The following is a 21,348-nucleotide window of genomic DNA, read 5'->3' on the forward strand; positions in this document are numbered from 1 at the left end:
TCAACAAATTTGCATAAATCATTAGTACAATAAAATATAAGAAACTTTGTAATCAACCTTATTAAGGAAGAATGCCTCTTTCTCTGGTTGTCAGATACCTCCCTCTCCTACTAAACTGTTTACTCAATCTGAATTGACTGCTTTTTAAGTCTCCTCAAGAGAAAACAGGCTATCAGCTCACTGTGGGATCAGGTTAAAGCTGCCTATAGAAGTCTATGGAGAGGGGAGGCGAAAGGGAGGGAGCAGAGTTAGAGAGAGGCAAAGAGAAACACACAGAGACTATACTGCAACCTTTAGTATGAGTTATATCTCACCCCAGTGCTGGATTCTCAGCTACACCACTCAGTAATGCTAAATAATGCCCTCAATTCCTTAACCAGATTTTAAGTGTGTGGTACAGACAGATAAAATGGCAGGATATTCTGCTCTATGTGTGCAATGTATAGAAGACAGGATAGCAGTTAGGTTCTACCCACTAACTTAAAGTCAACTGGGAATTAGAGATAGAGCCTGCAAAGGGGAAAACTGCTAAAAAATGCAGAATACAAGCCATATAATTGTCAGAAATATTGTTATTCCTCATGTACACACATATGACAGCTTGTTCTAAAAAGTCACCTGAAAAGTTCGGTACTCTTTAAACATCTTATTCACAAATCTTAAATATGAAGAAGCACCATAAGATTTGACCTATTTTGACTTTTGCTATGGGGTTTTTCCCCTCTAGCTGTACATGATATAGATATATTTCTATGTAAGTATCCAAAGGGCTAATACACTAAGCATAGAATTAATAAAGAGAAAAAACACATCTGACATAATGTGCTTTTTGATTCTTTGTTTGCTATCTACTTATATTGGCCATAAATGTGAATTAAAGGAACTAAAATATTCTTGCCTCCACCATGCAGCTGTCCTATGTACAACCGTTGTTTATAGCTCTACAGTGCCTGCAAACACCCTATGTAAATGAACATACGTTATTTCTTTTTTGTAAGAACATATACACACTGCCCATTTTTCATGTTTTAGTTACATCTCATATACCTAACTATGCTGCTATGAACTCTGACATTTAAAATGAGATCATGCCAGACATATAAATTCAGCTATAAAATATGCACTTACAATGCTTTGATGTATTGAACTCTTGGGAAAATGACTTGACATTGAGAAAATAAGATAACAGACAACACCATCTAGCGCCGCGACTCAACACCCAATCTAGTTTAAAGCGCATCTCATTATATAGGTTATCCGGTGCAGCGATTGCAGATCAACAAGGCATCGTTGATCGGCGATCGTTTGCTTCTGTCACACAGAGCTATGGATGGGAACGAGGGGTCGTTACTCCGATCGGTCGTCCCCATACATTATTATCATGTCGGCAGCACGTCTCCCTGTTTACACAGGGAGATGTGATGCGGACAACAATAATACTTCACTTTTTTAAAACGATACCACCAGCAGATGATCGAGCGTTTGCTCGTTCATCTGCTGATCATTTCCCTGTTTACACAGGGCAATTATCGGCAACGAGCGTTCGATGAACGCTTGTCTGCCCTATAATCATCATGTGTAAAACACCCTTAACACAGCTTTCTCCTAACTAGGATTACACTTTTTTCTCATTTCTATTACTTACAAATTTTGGCTCTGAATCTCTCGTTTCTTTCCACTTTAGATTTGTTGAAATGTTGCTATCTTTTAAGGTCCTATTACACAACCAGATATGGGCCGTGAAAATGAGTGCCGATCAACGAGACGTCCCCATACATTTTCATCATGTCGGCAGCACATCTCCCTGTTTACACAGGGAGATGTGCTGCCAACAACGATGATATTTAATGCTGCTTAAACGAACAGATCAGCCGATCGTTTGCTCGTTCATCAGCTGATCTTTGCCTTATTTACACAGAGCAATGATTGGGAATGAGCGTTGATATGAACACTCGTTTGCCCGATCATTGGCCCTTGTAATAAGGCCTTTAGTTGTACTAGTTTTATGGTACTAAGTGAGCAATGCAGGTGACAATATTACTTAGACAAAAAGTTGATTACAGTACACATTCTCCTTGGTAAACCTTGTGTATATAATGAAATCTTAAAGGGATTCTATTATCGCCGTGACGATGAAAACAAGCAGTGTCGTGAATAAACTGCTAAGGGGAAGGGAGGGGTTACAGGTCAAGACGCCAGACACTTCCCAGCTCGGTTGACACTGGAAAGCTGATTGCATTTTACTCTGATGCAAGAACTAAGATACTCAACACTGCTATGTTTCTACTGCTTTACCCTATTGCTAACTAGCAGACTTAGCTGTTTGGGAAACTAAAATCTGATGACAGACTTCGTTAATTACTTTAGCTGTCACGCAATTGAATTACTGATACTTCTCTAATATGCTGTTATAATTTACTCTAATTGCTCTGCTTTTGAAGCAGGTTTAAAAGACTTCATACAAAAAAATTACTATTTTAGGGAAATATCGTGAATTGTTTCTTAAAAATTTCATAATAAATGTAGGATTCCTGATTAGAGAGTCTGTAGCAGATTTAAAGTATGGTGGCTGAAACATTCTGGCTGGGGAGCCGGATAATAGCAAAAGGAGTCAAGTGACAGTCCAGATTTGGTACACAGATAAGCAGCAACAGGTTGTAGCGTAATCCTGAAACGTGGTCAGGAAACTATCCAAGTTTGGAACACAGATAAGCAGCAACAGGTTAGAGTGTAATTCAGAGTTGAGGTGAGGAAACAAAAATCCAAGTTCGGTACACAGATAAATGGTAACAGGTTGTAGCATGAGGCAGAGACATGGTCAGGAAACAAGTTCAGTACACAGATGAGCAGCAACAGTTTGTAGAATAAGGTAGAAAGGAACTAGACTAGAGGCTGAAAGCCCAATAGTCATGCAATCAGAGAGGGCAAGGGCCAGACTTTTATAGTAAGCCAAATGGGCGAGACCAGTCAAGGCAAGAAATCCAGAGTGGCAGTAATCAAGAGAGCAGTGCTATCCAGCAGCACCAGTTAGCTCAGTGAGACGACATGCTGCCTGGTACATACTAATTTCTGAGTTCAAATTCTGCCATTTCCCTTGTTTGCTACTACAGAACTGTATTTCAGCCTTATAAGATAATAGAGGCTATAGGATGGATCCAGATGGTAAATTGAAGAACAGACAAATTTCCATATGTTTCTCTTCACCTGAACTGAAATATTGTCATTATAGGCTGAGCCTATAACTATATAATTAAAAATTATTTGTTAGTTTAAATAAATGGGTAATGTTAAAGCGTTTTTCCAGTCCCAAAAAATGTAAGGCCTATCCACAAGATAGACCATCAATATGTGATTGGTCGGGGTCCGACTCCCGGCACCCCTGCCGATCAGCTGTTTTGAAGGGGCCACAGCCCACAAACGAGCGCTGCTTCCCCTTCATTTCCATTTCTTCTCACACTGTGAATCGCCGACCACTTCCCCTTCATTTCTACTTGCTCAGTGTGAATCATCGACACACTTGTAGTGGTGTTTCACAGTATTACAGCCTCCTCCTATTCAAGTGAATAGGAGAAGACTGTAATACTGCGAGAGCTGCGACCCCGTTAAAAGAGCTGATCAGCAGGGTGCCATGACTCGGATCACATATTGACCGACCGATCACATATTGATAGCCTATCCTGAGGTTAGGTCATACATTTTTTAGGACTGGGAATCCCCTTTAGGGCTTGGTTCATATTAATATTCATGGCTTGTGTTTACACCTAAGCTGTTCCAACTCCAGGATGCTTCAACTTTATTATAATAGCATTTTCAGGTGACTGGGGCAGATCTAACGGATCAGAAATGTCTCAAACTGACTTGTGGCAATGGTAACATCCTATGACATTGCCATGTTTAAAGTCTCTGAGGTCTTTAATATGACCCATACCAACAGTGTTTGTCTATGGAGATTGCATTGCTGTGTGCTCGATTTTATGCAACTGTTTGTAATGGGTGTAACTCAATTAGAAGGGATGTCCAAAAAACTTTTTTTTTTTTTTCAAAAACATTTTTTATTAAAATTTTACTTGCAACATTTTTTCTTTCTGTGTCATTACAAGGAACAAGGTATGGCATTGCCCACATCTTGACAAAAGTAAATACATACATAGTTGTTCATATCAGTATATTTGTTAATAACATCAGAAGCAGATATGTTGATTTTTCATTACATTGCGAACTTCAACTTAAACAATAAACCTTTTAACCATTTAAACTAATACCCTTGGTAGTCTTATTTATGCCTTATCCTTATTTCCTTTCAATGCATCTATGCATACCCTTACTCTCTCTATTTCCATCTACTTTCTTGGTGGTTTGATTTTCAATTTCCCTAAGGATCCCTTCAGATCTTCTGTCAGATACCATTTTGTTTGTTGAAATCCCGCCATTACCATCTCAATATCTAGTTCTGACATCTGTTCCAAAAACGGTTTCCATTTCCTGAAAAAACTAGCCGTTTTCTGCTCTTTGTGTATTAGGGCATCTGTCCTATCTGAATATAGACATGTTTTCAATTGCTGTATGAGTTGTTCTAATGTCGGTGCATTGGGTTCCAGACAGTTTTTCAGTATACATCTTTTTGCAATGAGTATTATTATATGTGCTAGCGGAGATATGTGCGTTACCGTTCCCTCTTCTTCCACTTCCATTGATGCTCTGGAGTGGAACAAAAGAAGTATGGGGTTTAGCGGCATAGGTTTATCCCATAATTTCGCCATAAATGCCAGCACTAATGACCAATATCCTTGTGTATTCGGGCATGACCAAATTCCATGATGCAGATCTGTATGTGGCTGAGCACACTTCGGGCAAGCATGCAATCGGTCTGGGTTGCTATCATTTGGCGGTATGTTAAAAGCGTAAATAGCTGCATGCATTAGTCTAAACTGTGTCTCCCTCCACACCTCATTAACTACACGCTTTCTCACTGCTTTCCATCCCTCTAGTATTTGATCGTTTACATCTGTTGTTTGAAAAACACGTCTCCAATAAGGGAATTGTTGTTTTGGGTCTATTTTTATGTAAATATCCTTTATTGCCCGATATAGTACCGACAATGACTTCCTATGTGATTCTTCTACCAGTTTATCAAAAGGATTATCTACTATCTCCCTTTCCAAGTTTCCTACCTCCCTAGCACAGAAAGATTTAACCTGCATGTATTGTAAAAAGTGTGTTGGCTGGATCCCAAATTCGTTCACTAGCTCTGGCAACGTCTTTAGCCTCGGTTCCGTTGTGTGCAGTATCTGCTTTACTGTGGCTATCCCCCTTTGCTTCCATGTCTTAAATAAACTACTTGTCATGCCCGCTGGAAACTGTATATGTGACCATAATGGTAAGTATTTAGACAACTGAAAAGATAGGCCCTGCTTTTTCCTCACTTCCTTCTAGCACATAATTGTGTCTCGTAATATGACTGAGGATTTAACATGGCACGGGAGGTGCTTAAGTTTTGTGTGCAATAATGCTTGCAGGTCATATTTACCTGCTAGTGCTGACTCTAGTTCCTGGTTGGAGTAATGATTAGTTTTGTGTATCCAGTCTAACACATGTCGGAATAGACTGGCTATATTGTATCCCCTTAAGTGCGGAATGTTCACCCCCCCCTGCCAGTGAAACCCCTGCAACTTCGTTAGCGATATCCTTGGCCGTTTATACGACCATATAAATTTCGTTATAGTGGAATTACAATTTTTGACATCCTTATGCTTCAATAGAACCGGCAGTGTTTGCATTGGGTACAATAATCTAGCGAAGGAGATCATCTTGACCAGATGACATCTACCGAACATAGAGAGCGGCAATGTCCTCCATCTTTCAAGTTCCAGCCTTATTTTGTGGAAGATGGGTTCATAATTCAGATGATATAAGGTTCCCGGGGTTTTCCCGATCCGTATCCCCAAATATGTTATTTGTGATTTAGCAATTTTTATGCCTAATTGCTGTAACCTCTCATCCGCTGTATGATTATGCTGTGTCAAACCTAATAGTTCGCTCTTGAGGGGGTTAATTTTGAGACCCGCGAATAGCCCATAGTTATGGATCACCTCAAAAACCCTAGGGAGATGCCTAGACGGTTGAGAGAGAAACAGCAGGATATCATCTGCAAAGACTGCCGCCTTAACCTCAACCTCGCCAACTCTAATCCCATTAAATATCCGCCCCTGTTCCAGGATCTGTATCAGAGGTTCCAATGCTAGGTCAAATAAGAGTGGTGATAGTGGGCACCCCTGTCTCGTTCCCTTATGTAGCTTAAACGTCTTTGACTTGATTCCTGGCGTGCACACAGCCGCCGTGGGGTTCTTGTATAACGTTTTTATGTAATTTCTAAATGCCCCTTGTATGTTAAATTTATCCAAGACCATGTCCAGCCACTGCCACTCAACATTGTCAAACGCCTTTTCAGCATCCAGCAACACAAGTGCCGATTGGTTGAATGACTTTGGCTGTGCTGCCACCCCATCCATAACTCCTAATACCTTTCTAATATTTGTAACTGCCGATCTACCTTTAATGAAACCCACCTGCGACGGCCCCACCAGACGAGGCATTATTTGGGCAAGCCTATTTGCCATGATCTTGGACAATATCTTGATATCCTGATTTATTAAGGATATGGGTCTGTATGAGCTCGGTAGTGACAGATCTTTCCCATTTTTTGGTAGCACCTTGATGTATGCTGTATTTGCTGCATCAGGAATGTTCCCACCCTCCAATAGAGAATTAAAATATGCTAATAACGTCGGCGTTATTTGTTCCTGTAGTATTTTATAGAATTCTGCCGGGTAACCATCAGGTCCCGGCGACTTCCCATTTGCTAATGACTTTATGGCTGTCTGTAACTCTACCAGTGTTATTCGTGCGTTCAAGTCTTCTAATTGCCCCTGGTCTAAGGTAGGTAATGTGATATCTGCCAGAAATCGGTCACCCCGCACATCGCCCGGAACCAATGTGGTTTCGTACAACTGCTGATAGAAAGCCTGAAAAATGTCATTCATCTTTTTGGGTTCCGTTTGTACACAGCCCTTGTGATCTCTTAGTTTGGTTATATGTGTGGGTGGCCGAAATCCCCTAGCCAATCCCGCCAACAGTTTTCCTGCCTTGTTGCCAAAACGAAAAAGTTTGGCCTCATAGAGTGATCTCCCAAACTTCTCCCTTTTATCCAACCATGACTCGAAGTGTTTCCTCGCATCCACCCATTTGTGTTTTTTATCTGTCGACGGGTCAGCAAGGAAAGAAGAATAAGCTGTTCTAAGGTTATCACTACACTCTCTGTATTTTTGTTGGATCTGTTTTTTCTTAAACGTTACGTACGATATGAGCCTTCCTCTCAAGACCGCCTTAGCCGTCTCCCAGTACAGGGCCTGATCAGCCGCATGTTCTGCATTATCTATAGCATATTCTAACCACCATCCCTTTATTCGTGCTTGAAAATCTTCATCTTCTGCTAAATTTGCCGGAAATCTCCACTGAGTAAACTCCCCCCTGGTGTGTGTATCCGCCAACACCAACCGTACTGGCGCATGATCAGATATGATCATGTCTGTGATGTCTACCTGTTCTACTCGTTGTAACATATGTTGGCTTAAATAAATGTAGTCTAATCTCGACCAGGACTTGTGATATGGTGAGAAATAAGTGTATTCCCTGTCATCCGGATGGCTGTATCTCCAGCTATCAGTTAGTTGTGTGGTTTGTGAGAATTCAGGCAATATGCCATCTGTAGCCAGTGTCGGTGCCTGTGCATCTCTCTTCCTATCTTCATCTGCATATTGTACTGAGTTAAAGTCTCCCCCTACCAGCTTCATTGCACATGTGTCAGCTAGGAGTGTAATCTGGAGGTTCTGAAAGTAAGTGCGATTATTTGTATTGGGCGCATATACATTATATATACTAACTTCCCCCCATTGTGTGTCTAGCAGGATGTGCATCAATCGTCCCTCTGTGTCCACATATTTTGAGCGTAAAGTGAAGGCAATATTTTTGCTTATTAAAATTATCACTCCATTTTTTTTTGAATTGCTGGGGAACCATAAACATTTCCCACCCAAAGTTTACGCATTCTAAAAAAATCTTTTTCTTCCAGGTGAGTTTCTTGAAGCAAAGCCAGGTCAGCCTTCAGTTTGCCAAGGTGACGCAGGACCATTGACCTTTTGTGCGGGGACAGTAGTCCCTTAACATTCCATGTCACTACTCTCATAAAGAGAAATTAAGTTATTCGTTAGCGACGACTGGCTATGCTTCTGCATCATATATAGGATGTTATGTATTAATAAGGAATAAATTGTGAATCTAATGTCTGTGCAACTCAGCCCCCTAGGGCTAATACGACTACCAATCAACCATTGATCCCCACTATGTGAGAACACATTAACTCTCCCCGACTCCCTCGGAGAGCCCCCATTTTCCCTCTCATATTTCCTCAGGACTTCTCTTTTTTCTGCCATGTGACTTACTCTCCTCTACCTACAGATAACATCTCGTCAGCATAACACATTTAACATGGTTTAACAATATCTCAGCTGTCAATGTATTTGTGCTTATCTTTCTTGTTCTAAACTGTTTTAAACTAGGCCCCAATGTCATCACCAAGTAACTTCCTTTGTTACATATGTCAACTATTAGACACGTTAATACATGAACAAGTTCCAATTTCACTCGACGGTGGTACTCACGACTCTCGTCTGCCGAGGAGTCGGCTGGCAGTTGATTCTGGGTGTACACTAGCCGTGTCGTGGAGTCTGTGGCAGTCTCTTTTCCTTGGGTGGCTGTCCCTTTGGATGTGTCACGTTCTGCTGCGCGCTTCCTCCCGAGAAATCTCCATCTGCTGCTGTAGACGCTGTTTCCCTGAACAAATCTTTGTACACTGCCTCCGCTTCCTGGTGGTCTGTATAAACTTGTAGGGTGCCACTTGGAGTTGTTACCTTTAAAATCGCTGGGTATAGCAATTGGAACTTAAGTCCCCGCTTGTGGAACGCTGTGCAGATTCTGCTGAATAGCTTTCGTTTCTTTGAAACTTCCGCGGAGTAATCACTAAATAACATGACTGTGATGCCATTTAATTTCGTCGGGCCCCGTCTGGTTTTGTACATGCGCAGCAGCGCTTCCTTGTCAGCATAATCAAGATAGCGTACTATGACTTGTCGCGCTCTCTTTAGTGCGCCTTGGTGTTGCGGCAGCGTCTGTCTGTCTGGACCCACTCTATGCGCTCTTTCAACTTTACATGGCCCCTCCATATTCAGCATCTTTGGTAGATCATATTCACAGATGTGCTTTAGTTGCGTGGCTGGTACTGATTCTGGTATTCCCACTATTCGCACGTTGTTCCGTCTCGATCTGTTCTCCAGATCATCTATTTTGGATAACATCTTTTGTTTTTCGGCCAATAGCTCCTGAAGTGCGCCATGCGTGTCTGCTGCTTCATCTTCTAACAGGGATATTCTTTGCTCTACTTCATCTAGACGTATACCCTGTTGTGATACCTCGCTTTGCAGTGCCTTCAGTGAGGTTGATATGGTATTGGCCAGTGTGTCTTGTATGTCGGGTGTTATACGCTTGGCTACCTCCATAGCCAGTTTTCTGTAATCAATTTTCATTGAACTCGAGGTCTCCTCCCCACCTTCCTCATCTGACATTGTCTCTTCCTGGTCTGAGGATGGCCTACTTGCTGCCTGCTTGTCTTTTCTGGTGACCGGTGGCATTTTTATTTGCCCCCGTTGCTCGGCCCCTGTTTCTTGGATCGATTACCGACTATGACAGGCTATGCGTGCCGCTGGCGAATGTGCTGTTGTCAAACACGTGGTCTGAGCGCGCTGCAGTAAAATGGCGTTCCCTCACTCACAATGACCTGTTACAGGCGTCTGCCTTCAAAGACGGTCCCACCGCTTTTGCAATCCGTATAACACCGTCTATAATGCTGTCTATATCGGGACCTCTTGCCTGTTATATGCGTCGGGGTTAACGCCAGCTGTGCCCAACCTGTCTATGGTTCAGACAGCGCGTTGTTTAGGGCTGTGAGCCGCGGCAAGATGGCGCCTCTTCACCTCCTCTATCTCGCTCCGGTATTTGGCGCCAAAACTAACCGGACCGCGTTAGCGGTAAGTATGGGGAGACCCCGGTACCTGCTATCTGCTTCAGTCAGGTTTCTGTGCCCTGCCGATCCGGTGCTGTGCGGATTAGAACTTGTCTTGGTCCCGTGTTTTCTGGCCGGCTCCGCTCCCTGTTTCCTGCGCTAAAATCTGCCGATGAGCGCGGGAGGTGTCTGATCTCCCCGGTTTCTCCCGTATGTGTCGGGTGCAGCTTGCTAGGTCAGTGCTGACCTTTGTAACGTTTTTCCACGTGTTAGCTGGATATCTTAGTCGATTTTCATGTCCCGTAGATCTGGAGAGCTCCTTTCTCCCTCCTCACATGTCAGCGCCGGAACCGGAAGTCTCCAAAAAACTTTTGACCACATAGTGCAGGGGTCAGCAACCTTTGGCCCCAGTGCCACATCTGCCACGTGGGGCATGGTTTGCTGGCACACTTTCCTCTCTCGGTGTCCAGGGCCTTTGTGTAGTTAGCGGTGCTGAACACAGGGAGAAAGAGTGGTGCTTCATTATGCGCTTGGCGGTGCTGAACACAGGGAGAAAGAGTGGTGCTTCATTATGCGCTTGGCGGTGCTGAACACCAGGAAAGAGCAGTGCTTCATTGTATTTGTTTCTGCTGAACACCTTGCAAGCACATAATGCAGCACTGCTCTCTCCCAGTGATCAGCCCCGCAAGGACGGAGTGCTCTATGTGCTTCTTCCAAATCAGGGGTTTAGTAGCTGCGGTCTCTCCTATGCGCGCCCCCAAGCTGGTGTTCAATAGTCACTCTGTCCTGTGTGCAGATCCCCCTAGCTGATACTCAGCAGCCGTGGGCTCTCCTATATGCACCCCCCCAAAGCTGATGTTCAGTCACCTCATATGCAGCACAGATGGATCATCTTTGCAAAGAAAGTCAGGGACAAGGTTTATACTGAAATGTAAATTTAATTAACAGATGTCATATAGGTGGTTAGATGACTTTCCTGTTTGTATGACACACTTCCCTTTTCCCATCCCTTGGTTGAATTTGATGGACATGTGTCTTTTTTCAACCATACTAACTATATAACTATGTAACTAGCACTTCAGTTCAGCAATGATTTTTTTTTTTTATCGGCACGCCATACAAATAGGTTGCCTACCCCTGACATAGTGTATATGATTATACACAAAAGCACAACTGACAAAACATTATTTAATTTTTTTATTTGAAAAACAGTTGGGAGATTTTTCTTTAATACCATCTCACATTGGAGGTATAATGATCCCTCATTATCACATAGCGTGACCTTCATCTCTATAATGTGATCATGTCTCAGCCATGTGCCATGATTGTTAGCGTGATGTCAGCAATGTCACATATAACAGTGGTTAATGCAAGAGTTTACCTTCTAAACGGGTGTCCGTTCACCTTCTTCTATCTCCCATATTATCATAGAAAATGTAGGGGTTACTTAATAACTAGTGAGAAAACGAGTATACATTTTATGTAATAAGAGATTTTCTATCGCCTGAATTAATCATTCATGTGTGCCATGCATAAATGTATAACAATTATGTCCCTTCTGTCTGCTAAATAAATAATTAGCGACTGGTAATGTTGTGAAATTCATAGCATGCATTTTTATTTGACACATAACTGCTTCTGATTTCTGCCGAGGTTCAAGAACTACCTGATCTTACACCAGAGAATTAAGCACTCAGGAAAAGAACTGGAAACAGCTTGCATACAGAGAATTAACATTGTTTATGAAAATTAAAAACTCCTTCATTGACATATCACTTTAAGTGATACTTTTTTACTATTAGTAAATTGCAATATGAGCAATTGTCTAATATACGGTCATGAACAGAATTGATCACTTACAATTACAGGCCCTTTTACATCGGCCGATAATCGCCCAGTGTAAAACCCCCTTTAGAGCTCATGCACATAGGTGTGTATGTTCCCATGCCACAGGTCCATATTGCCTATAAAATCAGAGGCATGCAAAGATACAGTATATTGGTAGACAATACCATGTGAATGCATTTTTAAAAGGGGCTTTTGTAATACAATGCAGAGCTCCCTAAAGTTACAATATTAAACAATATTGCATGCCGAAAAATCTGCCTGCACTCTCTTAAAACTTTGAAATTGTTTTTTAGTAATTTTATTTTATAATTTTTTTTTTACTTTTTGAGATACAGCTACTATGTATCCTGGATGCAAAGAAGGTATATATTTGATGCAGTCTATTTGCTTCTATCTACATTTTTATGTAAATACATTTTCAAATACCATTCTTGTGTAGTACTTGAGGGACAGTAATTGATTTTTTTCTTCATGGAAAGTGCTGAGTGTTTATTAGAGATCTGGTTTGGAACCACTTTTTCTATTGTTATATGGAAGTGTACAGTGGAATTGTACTGTGATTACAATAGCCTAATATCACAATATTTCCAACATACAATGGTCTTTCCTGAACCATTGCAACCTGAAAGCACATTCAACATACAATGGTGCAAACTGCAATTTGCGGTGCATGCCATCGACTGGAAGAGTCACCAAATCAGCGTGAGCATTTCACTGGTAAAACCCCAGTGAATCAGAGCATAACATTGGGGGAAAGTAAAGTCGATCTGTGGGCACTGAATTACTTATGTCCGTGCAGAGTCTAGCAGTGTCTTTCTGCATTGTAGTACTTTACTATATGTACTGTTCTGTTGGACACCAGGTGAGGGTGGCTCTATTTTATTTTTAACGTACACAGGACCCTGAATAAGCTTATGTCCTCAACATACGAAGTGATTCATCACATCCAGTAGCTCTTCCTGACTTTTATATGTAAGGACTTGCTGTTATAGAAGCCGTTAGTCCCACTGACCTGACGACATTAAACACCATAATACAAAGTTTTATTTAAAAAAAAATGTTCAAAGGTTTACATAGACTTTAAAGTGTAACTAACCCTTCAACAAACTTCTGACATGTCTTAGTGACATGTCAGAAGTTTTGATCGGTGGGGTTCTGAGCACTGAGACTCACACTGATCACTAAAATGTGGCAGAAGTGCTTAGGTAAGCCCTGAGCCGCTTTGTTTCTGATCTGCTCTTTTTGGAAAGCTGATGTAACAGTGTATGGGCCTATAGACTTTCTATTGAGTCCGTACACCGCTACATCGGCTTTCCAAGAAAAGCCGATGAGAGACCAAGCGGCTGAACGCTCACCCGAGCGCTTCTGCCGCTTCACTTTAGTGATCAGTGTGAGTCTCAGTGCTCAGAACCCCACCGATCAAAACTTCTGACATGTCACTATGACAAGTCAGAAGTTTGTTGAAAGTTTAGTTACCCTTTAAGGGCCAGTAATTTATTCTTTGATCTATTGGGTGTTTAAAAGATTTCTTTGGGATATTGAAATCACCAGTATCACTCTAACATACAACGATCACAAGGCTAATAGTGAGTCACCCTCCATTTGGCAATTTACTTTCTATGACCAATGTAATCCTATTCTGTATGAATTCCAATAGCTTACATATCTTTTCTGTTCCTGATGTTTAGTTCTTCAATTTGAGGATCACTTTCTGAATTAGACTGTACTGTAACTTAGTGTATGTGCATATTCAATACTTTTCCTCAATATACTCATCTTGCCATTTTCTAACTGTTTTCACATAATTTTGGAATTATTGCGATTGTCTTGCGACACTCCCCTATAGGGGAACAGTGAGGTTATGTGACAGTCAGTTACCTCTATTTAACTGTGACTGCTGCGCAAAAAAAATCACAGTGTAGTTTTAGCCTAAAACTTATTTGACAAATAGTTGTCTAGCAGTCATTAAAAAAAAAAAACCTGTCAGAAAATGCAACATTTAGTTCATGTATCAATTTCCCACAAAACTTGCACTACAATGATATTTTCCTAATCACTGACAGCTACGAGTAGGTCCTGTGTTTCTTTTTATGAAAAAAATAAAAATACAATTTACCCAAAAGAGACACCCTCTGTAATGACGGGGGTAAGGAAACAGACAAGTGAGCCCTAATCTACCCGCCACTCAGTCCCTGCCTACTTGCAACGACCCGCCCTAGGCGACGGGGTACAACTGGGCGACAGTCCCTACGCTCAATAAGTGCACGACAGACAAACAGACAAGGGTACACAGAAGCAAGGGAAAAGGGGCAGTTGCCCACGACAACACCGAGAGCATTAAGAGTAGTGAACGAGTCGAGTCAAACCAGGAGTGTACGAGGTACCAAACGCAGAGCAGGAGAGTAGTGAACAAGCCGAGTCAAACCAGGAGTGTACGAGGTACCAAACGCAGAGCAGGAGAGTAGTCAGTAAGCCAGGGTCAATATGAAGCAGGGTCAAATAGATCAAGAAGCTGCAGCAGGGCCAGGAAACCAAACGAGAAGAATCACAAGCAAGGAGGAACAGGAAAGGCAGGTATAAATAGACAGAGGGCGGGAGCTAGCTCTGTCTGGCCAGGCTATGATAGGCTCTCCCACTCCTAAGCCTGCCATCCTGAGTGGTGGAAGATGGAGTCAGTCTCCCAGACATAGAAGTAGGTGCAGACTGATTACCTATGGGCGTGGATACAGAAGATGTGCCTGGCAGATCCTTAACACCCTCTTTGTGTAGTTGTTTCTAAAAAAGTTTGACAAGGCAAGCCACACAGACGTCATGGCTTCTGTTTATAATGGAAACCATGATGTTGCACCGGATCTATTATACGATGGATCCAAATGATGACCAACGGACCTCATTGACTTATAATAGGGTCCGTCTGGCTTTCATTAAGGCCTCATGCACATGACCGTAGCCATGTGCACGGCCGTGATTTTCGGGTCGAACAGCCGCGGAGTGACACCCGCGAGCCGCCCGCAAATCGCGGGCTGTGCACATGGACGCCTGGACCGCAAAACACGGCCGTAATAAGACATGTCCATTCTTTCTGCGGTCCAGGCTCCTGGGCCATGCACGGACCGTGAAAACCACGGTCGTGTGCATGGGCCCATAGGAATGAATGGGGCTGCAATTCTCCCGTGGATTTTCGGGGGAATTGCAGCCGCAAAAACACGTTCGTGTGCATGGGGCCTAAAGTCTTTAGTACTTTTGCCAGCAAGAATAGCGCTGCATGTAGCCCTATTATTGCTATCAAAGAAGCCCGATGGAAGCGCTGACGGAAGCTCCGAACGCCTATATGAACGGAGCAGAGAGGTACCTCCTACAGGCTACTATTAGATGCATCTATCCTGTTTGTAATACTAGAGCATTGCAGATAGTTAAATGCTGGAATCTTCTCACGCTACAATGGTTAAACTGAATGAATGCTTTTGATGGAGCCACGATATACACTGACAGCAAAGTGCAGGCATAAATAAATGCTGGATTACTGAAGCAGTAAAATACTGTAGGAGGAAAGTGCCCGTCTGACAACATTTAGGCCTCATTTACACGAACGTATTATACGCGCGTGCGACGCGCGTGCTTTGCACGCATGTCGTACGCACCTATATTAGTCAATGGGGCAGTTTAGACGATGCGTGAATTGCGCTCAGCGCGTGTGCGCAGAAAAAAACTCACGACATGTTCTATAATCGTGCGTTTTTCGCGCACTCACGCACCCATTGAAGTCAATGGGTGCGTGAAAACCACGCATGCCGCACGGAAGCACTTCCGTGCGAACTGCGTGATTCGCGCAAGAGCTGTCAAACTCCTGAATGTAAACAGAAAAGCACCACGTGCTTTTCTGTTTACAAACATCCAAACGGAGTGTCAAATTCGAGATGAGCGCACCGAACTTCACCGGGTTCGGCCAAACTCGTTTTGACCGAAACCGGTAAAAAATGTTCGGGTACGCGACGTCAGGAGACAGTCACTGTCCACGGTGCTGAAAGCGTTAAACTGGTTCAGCACCATGGACAGTGACTTCCGCTCCGAAAATCCATGAAGCTGTAAAAAAAAAAAGACGTTCTGACTTACCGATAACTCCGGTCCGACCTCCCGGGATGACAGTTCAGTCAAAGTGACAGCTGCAGCCAATCACAGGCCAAGCACAGGCTGCAGCCAATCACAGGCTGCAGCGGTCTCATGGACTGCGGCGTCATCCTGGGAGGTGGGGCCGGATGACAAGAGAGGGACGCGTCACCAAGGCAACGGCCGGGAGCCCGGACTGGGGGAAGCAGGAAGTTCTTGGTAAGTATGAAAGTCTTTTTTTATTCACAGGTTGGTGTATATTGTGTTCGGCATTCACTGTCGAGGGTGCTGAAAGAGTTACTGCCGATCAGTTAGCTCTTTCAGCACCTTGGACAGTGACGGGCGTCGACTAGCCTCATCTCTATGATGGCGGCTGCGCGAAAATCACGCAGCCGCGCATCATACACGGATGACACACGGAGCTGCCAAGTGCCTTTTGCGCGCGCAAAACGCAGCGTTTTTTGCGCATGCAAAACGCACACGCTCGTGTAAATGAGGCCTTAGGCTGTATTTAATGTTGGTCTCCTAAAGGCACTGTGTGTGAGCACATTATAAAATGGCAATCATGCCCCCTAGGTGTTATGTCCCTCTTCCCTGCACCTACTTAGTGAGAAGCAAAAGGGGAAAAAAATAGATATATACAAAAAAAAAGGAATCTACAATACAGATGTGTTTTAACTTTACTTATCTTTAAACTCAACATATACTAAGATGTGTGGTGTGAGATGTTAAACAAATGTAAAAAAAGTATACCTCCGACGGATGCCATTCGTCATGCATGTTAAAAAAAACTATACCTAAATGGACCCCCAGACGAAGGCTTCCGGGCCGAAACGCGCGTCGGGGTGGACGCCAGTCACTTGCACTCTGCCATGGGTAAGAGACATGTGCATATCATGCACAGCTCATTAGGATATATCTCTATTTTCTGTTACTTGATATACTTGTTCCCTCTGGAACTGTGATGTACTACTGTTTTAGACATATTGTATAGACCAATTACCAATGTGTATACACTTTTTGATGCATTTGTCTCCCAGTACCTCTCAGTGACCCATGGTTGGCTGTTTAAACACCATTATGACTGTTACTTAACACAGGTGTATTCAGCCTGTTCACACAGTGCTGTTCTGTGTGACGTGTTCTGGTTGTCCATTTTTTCTTGTGGTTTGCATCTCTATAAATTTTACATATGTGTTTATTTTAAATTGATTCAATAAACTTTCATATCTTTTAACCCATTTTTCGTGTGTCAGACTCCTAGTTATAGGTTTTGTTGTATGTTAAAAAAAACATATACATTTACCGTATACTTTTTTTTACTGGCTGGCTCTTACTTATGCCTCTGATGAATGCCATCTATTGGCAATCCGTCGTCCATAGACTTCCATTTTGAAAAAAACGTAATTGTTAACATACACAGATTTTTACTGGATGGCGCGTGGATTGTATTGAATTTATATCATGAATAAATTGTATCATTTAACACAATTCAAGAAAAGTTAAGGGTGGACAAATCTGTACATTAATTTCTGTACTAAATCATTCTGTCAACAACAGACTCATATGACATAGAAATCTGCCCCAGGAGCCCTGTCATGTTCTGATTGAGTGGGTCCCAGTGTTTGTTGTATTAGGAGTTACAGCCTCTCCAGCCTCTCCATTGAGAGAAGTGGACTGTTATGGGATTCTGTGAGGGTTCCTAACTGTTCCAATTTCTAAAAAAATAAAACACCAGGATCAACTTAAGCACTAAGATCCCCACCAATGCTAAGACCCCCTAATATGTCAGATTTTATTGTATTATTGCAACTCTAAGTCCTAATACTTGGTCAATTGTTAATGAAGCATTCATATTGCCATATTTTAAGTCCTTTTTAGTTCCATATACAGTATTTTATATCAAAAGCTGAAGCAATTGGCATCACTGGATCCCCTTTGTTTTCCTCGGAAGGAATCGGGTCTGTTTTTAGTAAGAAACATAGGGATCTAACAAGGATGGAAGTACATCTGTGAGAACTCACTATAACCTGCTATGGTGGAGCACCTGAGAAGGTAGACTACAGTGAAAAATCACTCAAATAATTTTACGCTCCGTCTTTTGACAGTGACACGTAAAATGACAGGTCGTCGGCACAGTACATCGTAAAGCCCATTTAAAGTAATGGGCAGATATTTGCCGACGTATTGGAGCCGTTTTTTCAGACGTAATTCGAGGAGTAAAACGCCTCCATTACGTCTGAAAATAGGTCGTGTGAACTCACCATAGAAAAATTGAGGCAGGACCTGAAATGCACAGTTCATTCATAACAACCTACTAATGTGTGTGAATTAAAGCAGTTTTGCAAAGAAGCATTGGCTAAAATTCTTCAATGTTGATGTGCAAAACGGATATTGAGATCTAGAAACATTTGGCTGTAATTCTTGCTGCTATAGATGGTGCAATCGTTTATTGACTATAAGGTTTACCGAGTTTTGTGCTTACTCAGATTTAGTTTGTAAATAAACCATTCAGTGTGAGGTACCTGCAATAACATGGGAAATCTGGAAGAAAGTACAACTTTTTAATATTACTTAAAGAGGCTCTGTCACTAGTTTATAACTTCCCTATCTCCTACCTAATCTAATAGGCGCTTTGATGTAGGGTGTTTTTGTTTTTTAAATTTTTTTTTATTATTGAGCGAGTTATGAATATTTTTCGATTTATGCAAATTTTTTCTAAATGCCCAACTGGGCGTTTTATTTCTGTTAACCAAGTGGGCGTTGTATAGAAAAGTGTATGACGCTGACCAATCAGCGTCATACACTTCTCTTCATTCCAGCCCAGCTTGATCCACAGCACAGCGTGATCTCGCCCAGTTGGGCATATAGAAAAAATTTGCATAAATCGGAAAATGTTCAGAACTTGCTCAATAATAAACGTTTTTTTTTTTTTTTTTTAAATAATTAGTTATCTACATCAAAGCACCTATTAGATTAGGCAGAAGATAGGAAAGTTATAAACTGGTAACAGAGCCTCTTTAAGCCTTATTTTTACTTCACTTAGTGTGTAAGTTTATCTTTAAACACAATCCTACCGTTAACCTCTAGGTATAGTCCACATATGATGTTGATGTTAATATTACACAATTACCATCCATAGTTCTGAAGGACCCTGTACTAACATCCTGTCATCATCTATTGGTTCAATGTGTGTACAGGGCATGGTCTTTTGAATTGTATTCTTGGAGATGTAGTCTTTATATCAGATACTTGACCAGAGTTCGACATAATAATCCCAAAAGTCAGATTGCATTGCAGGAGCTAAGGGTTAAGGGTGTATTCTAGTAACAATAAGCAGAATTATGAATGCAGCTCTGGGCTATAATGCAAATTTTAACTTGAGATCACGACAAAATAAACAAAGCAAAGTATTTGTGAAGCAACCTAAACTTTTTGTGTAAATTATATCTAGACCCTTATTTGACTATTTCCTAACATTTGATGTACTCAAAAAGAAAGAAATAACTGTGCGAACAATGCAAGACCTCACCTCTTTCTGATGATACTTTATTGCTACCTTCAGCTTTGCCAGGTCATGACACTTCTGAGGATCCAGCTCCTCACTCTGGTCATCCCTGTGGTTAAGTATAATTTCCAGTTCTCGAGAGCTCCTTGCTTGGTCAAGCAGATCCTTGGCAAACCTCTTACATTGCTGAGATAGCTCTTCATATTCTGCCTTGAACTCATTCTCCACCTTGCTGAGCTCTTTCAGCTCCCACCCAAGGCGGAAAGCTGTCAGTATAGGGTCCTCGCTGGATAAGGCAATCAAAGATGGGCTTGCCAGAGCTTTGTAGATATTTAGTCTAGACCTGGAATGTCTGAGGCTGTCAACTTCCGAGCTGGAGACACATTCCACACAGTTGCAACGAATCTGGTGTGGGCGAGGTATTGTCACCCTTCTTTGGACTAAAAGTTTTATAATTTCATAGTTATTAGTGTGAGCTGCCAACATAATGGGCGTTATGTCTGGTGTGAATTCTGAAAACTGTGTGTCCATCATTAATGTTGGTACCTGAAAAGAGAAATGAAGAATAAATAACTGTCAATGTGAAACTGTAAATCCACAACACGTTCTGTAATTTTGCAAAGGTACATAAGGTAAAACAGTTATATCTTTCACATATACATAAAGATAACTAATTGAAGATAACAATAAGATTGTGAGACCCTCTGAGGATGACGATTGGAATATGTACTCTGTACAGCGATGCAAAATGAGATTGCAATATATACATATTCTATAATTGTTTGGGGGATTCCTTGATGATGAGATACAGGGACATAACTAAAGGAGGTGCAGAGGTTATGTTCAATCCTAAGCCCCGGAGCCTGAGGTGGCCCACAATGTCCCACTGTTTCATAAGAAGAGACTAATAATATAAATCATGTGTGATAATTAGGGGGCCCTGTTACAGATTTTGAATTGGGCCCAGTATTTTGTAGAACCTCTGATGAGATACAGTATACAATGTTCTGTTGGATTTCACTTAGTGGCCCAGAATAATAGAACAGAGGTACTTGAGGGACTAAATTGAATTGGGCCCAGTATTTTGTAGAACCTCTGATGAGATATACAATGTTCTGTTGGAATTCACTTAGTTGCCCAGAATAATAGAACAGAACTACTTGAGGGGCTAAACATCAGCCATAATTTATAATGTGACCTTTGATACATATTTCAGGTTCATCAGACTTTTTGATCCAACTACACCATTACAATTCCATACTGACCTCCAAACTATAATAATTCCTTCGGGAGTAGAAGGACACCGGATCGGCAAACAGAGGTTATTGGATGGCATGCAGATGTCTGCCAGTTTACAACTGTTTCCAAAGCATCTAAGCTAGTTTACAGCATTTGGTTTATATTGAGCCCGATGAAAGCCTAGTGGATGTACTTACAGGTGTTTCGAGAGAATGCTTAGTAAATCATGTAAGAAAGAACTTTTATGTTGCCAATTAACTGTTCATAAGGTTCAATGAACTCTATATGTAAAGCTATTTCAGAACACAGATCATACTAATTTTAAAGATAATTATGCATTATAACCTGTATATTATAGAACTACATAGTATACATCAACATATCAATTTCTGATATGCTACATGCAAGAACAGTGGTAGACGTATACTTTTTACATTTTTGGGCAATTGTCATCCTTTGTCAGTAGGAATGTTGCACCTTAATAATAATAAATGGAAGACTGTGTACGATACCTTATTTAATATACTGGCCA

At 41.7% G+C, this 21,348-nt stretch overlaps 1 protein-coding gene across 1 annotated transcript in view; it reads right to left on the minus strand.

Moving 5' to 3' along the window:
• Positions 1–21,348, minus strand: part of TRPC5 (transient receptor potential cation channel subfamily C member 5) — a 311,378-nt gene that overhangs the window by 93,419 nt on the left and 196,611 nt on the right. Inside the window, exon 3 of the mRNA XM_075835838.1 lies at positions 19,602–20,123. Within this exon, the coding sequence (XP_075691953.1) occupies positions 19,602–20,123 (522 nt within the window). The remainder of the gene's footprint in view (positions 1–19,601; positions 20,124–21,348) is intronic.

This window comes from Rhinoderma darwinii, chromosome 8 (assembly GCF_050947455.1).
Source record: "Rhinoderma darwinii isolate aRhiDar2 chromosome 8, aRhiDar2.hap1, whole genome shotgun sequence".
Lineage (NCBI taxonomy): Eukaryota > Metazoa > Chordata > Amphibia > Anura > Rhinodermatidae > Rhinoderma > Rhinoderma darwinii.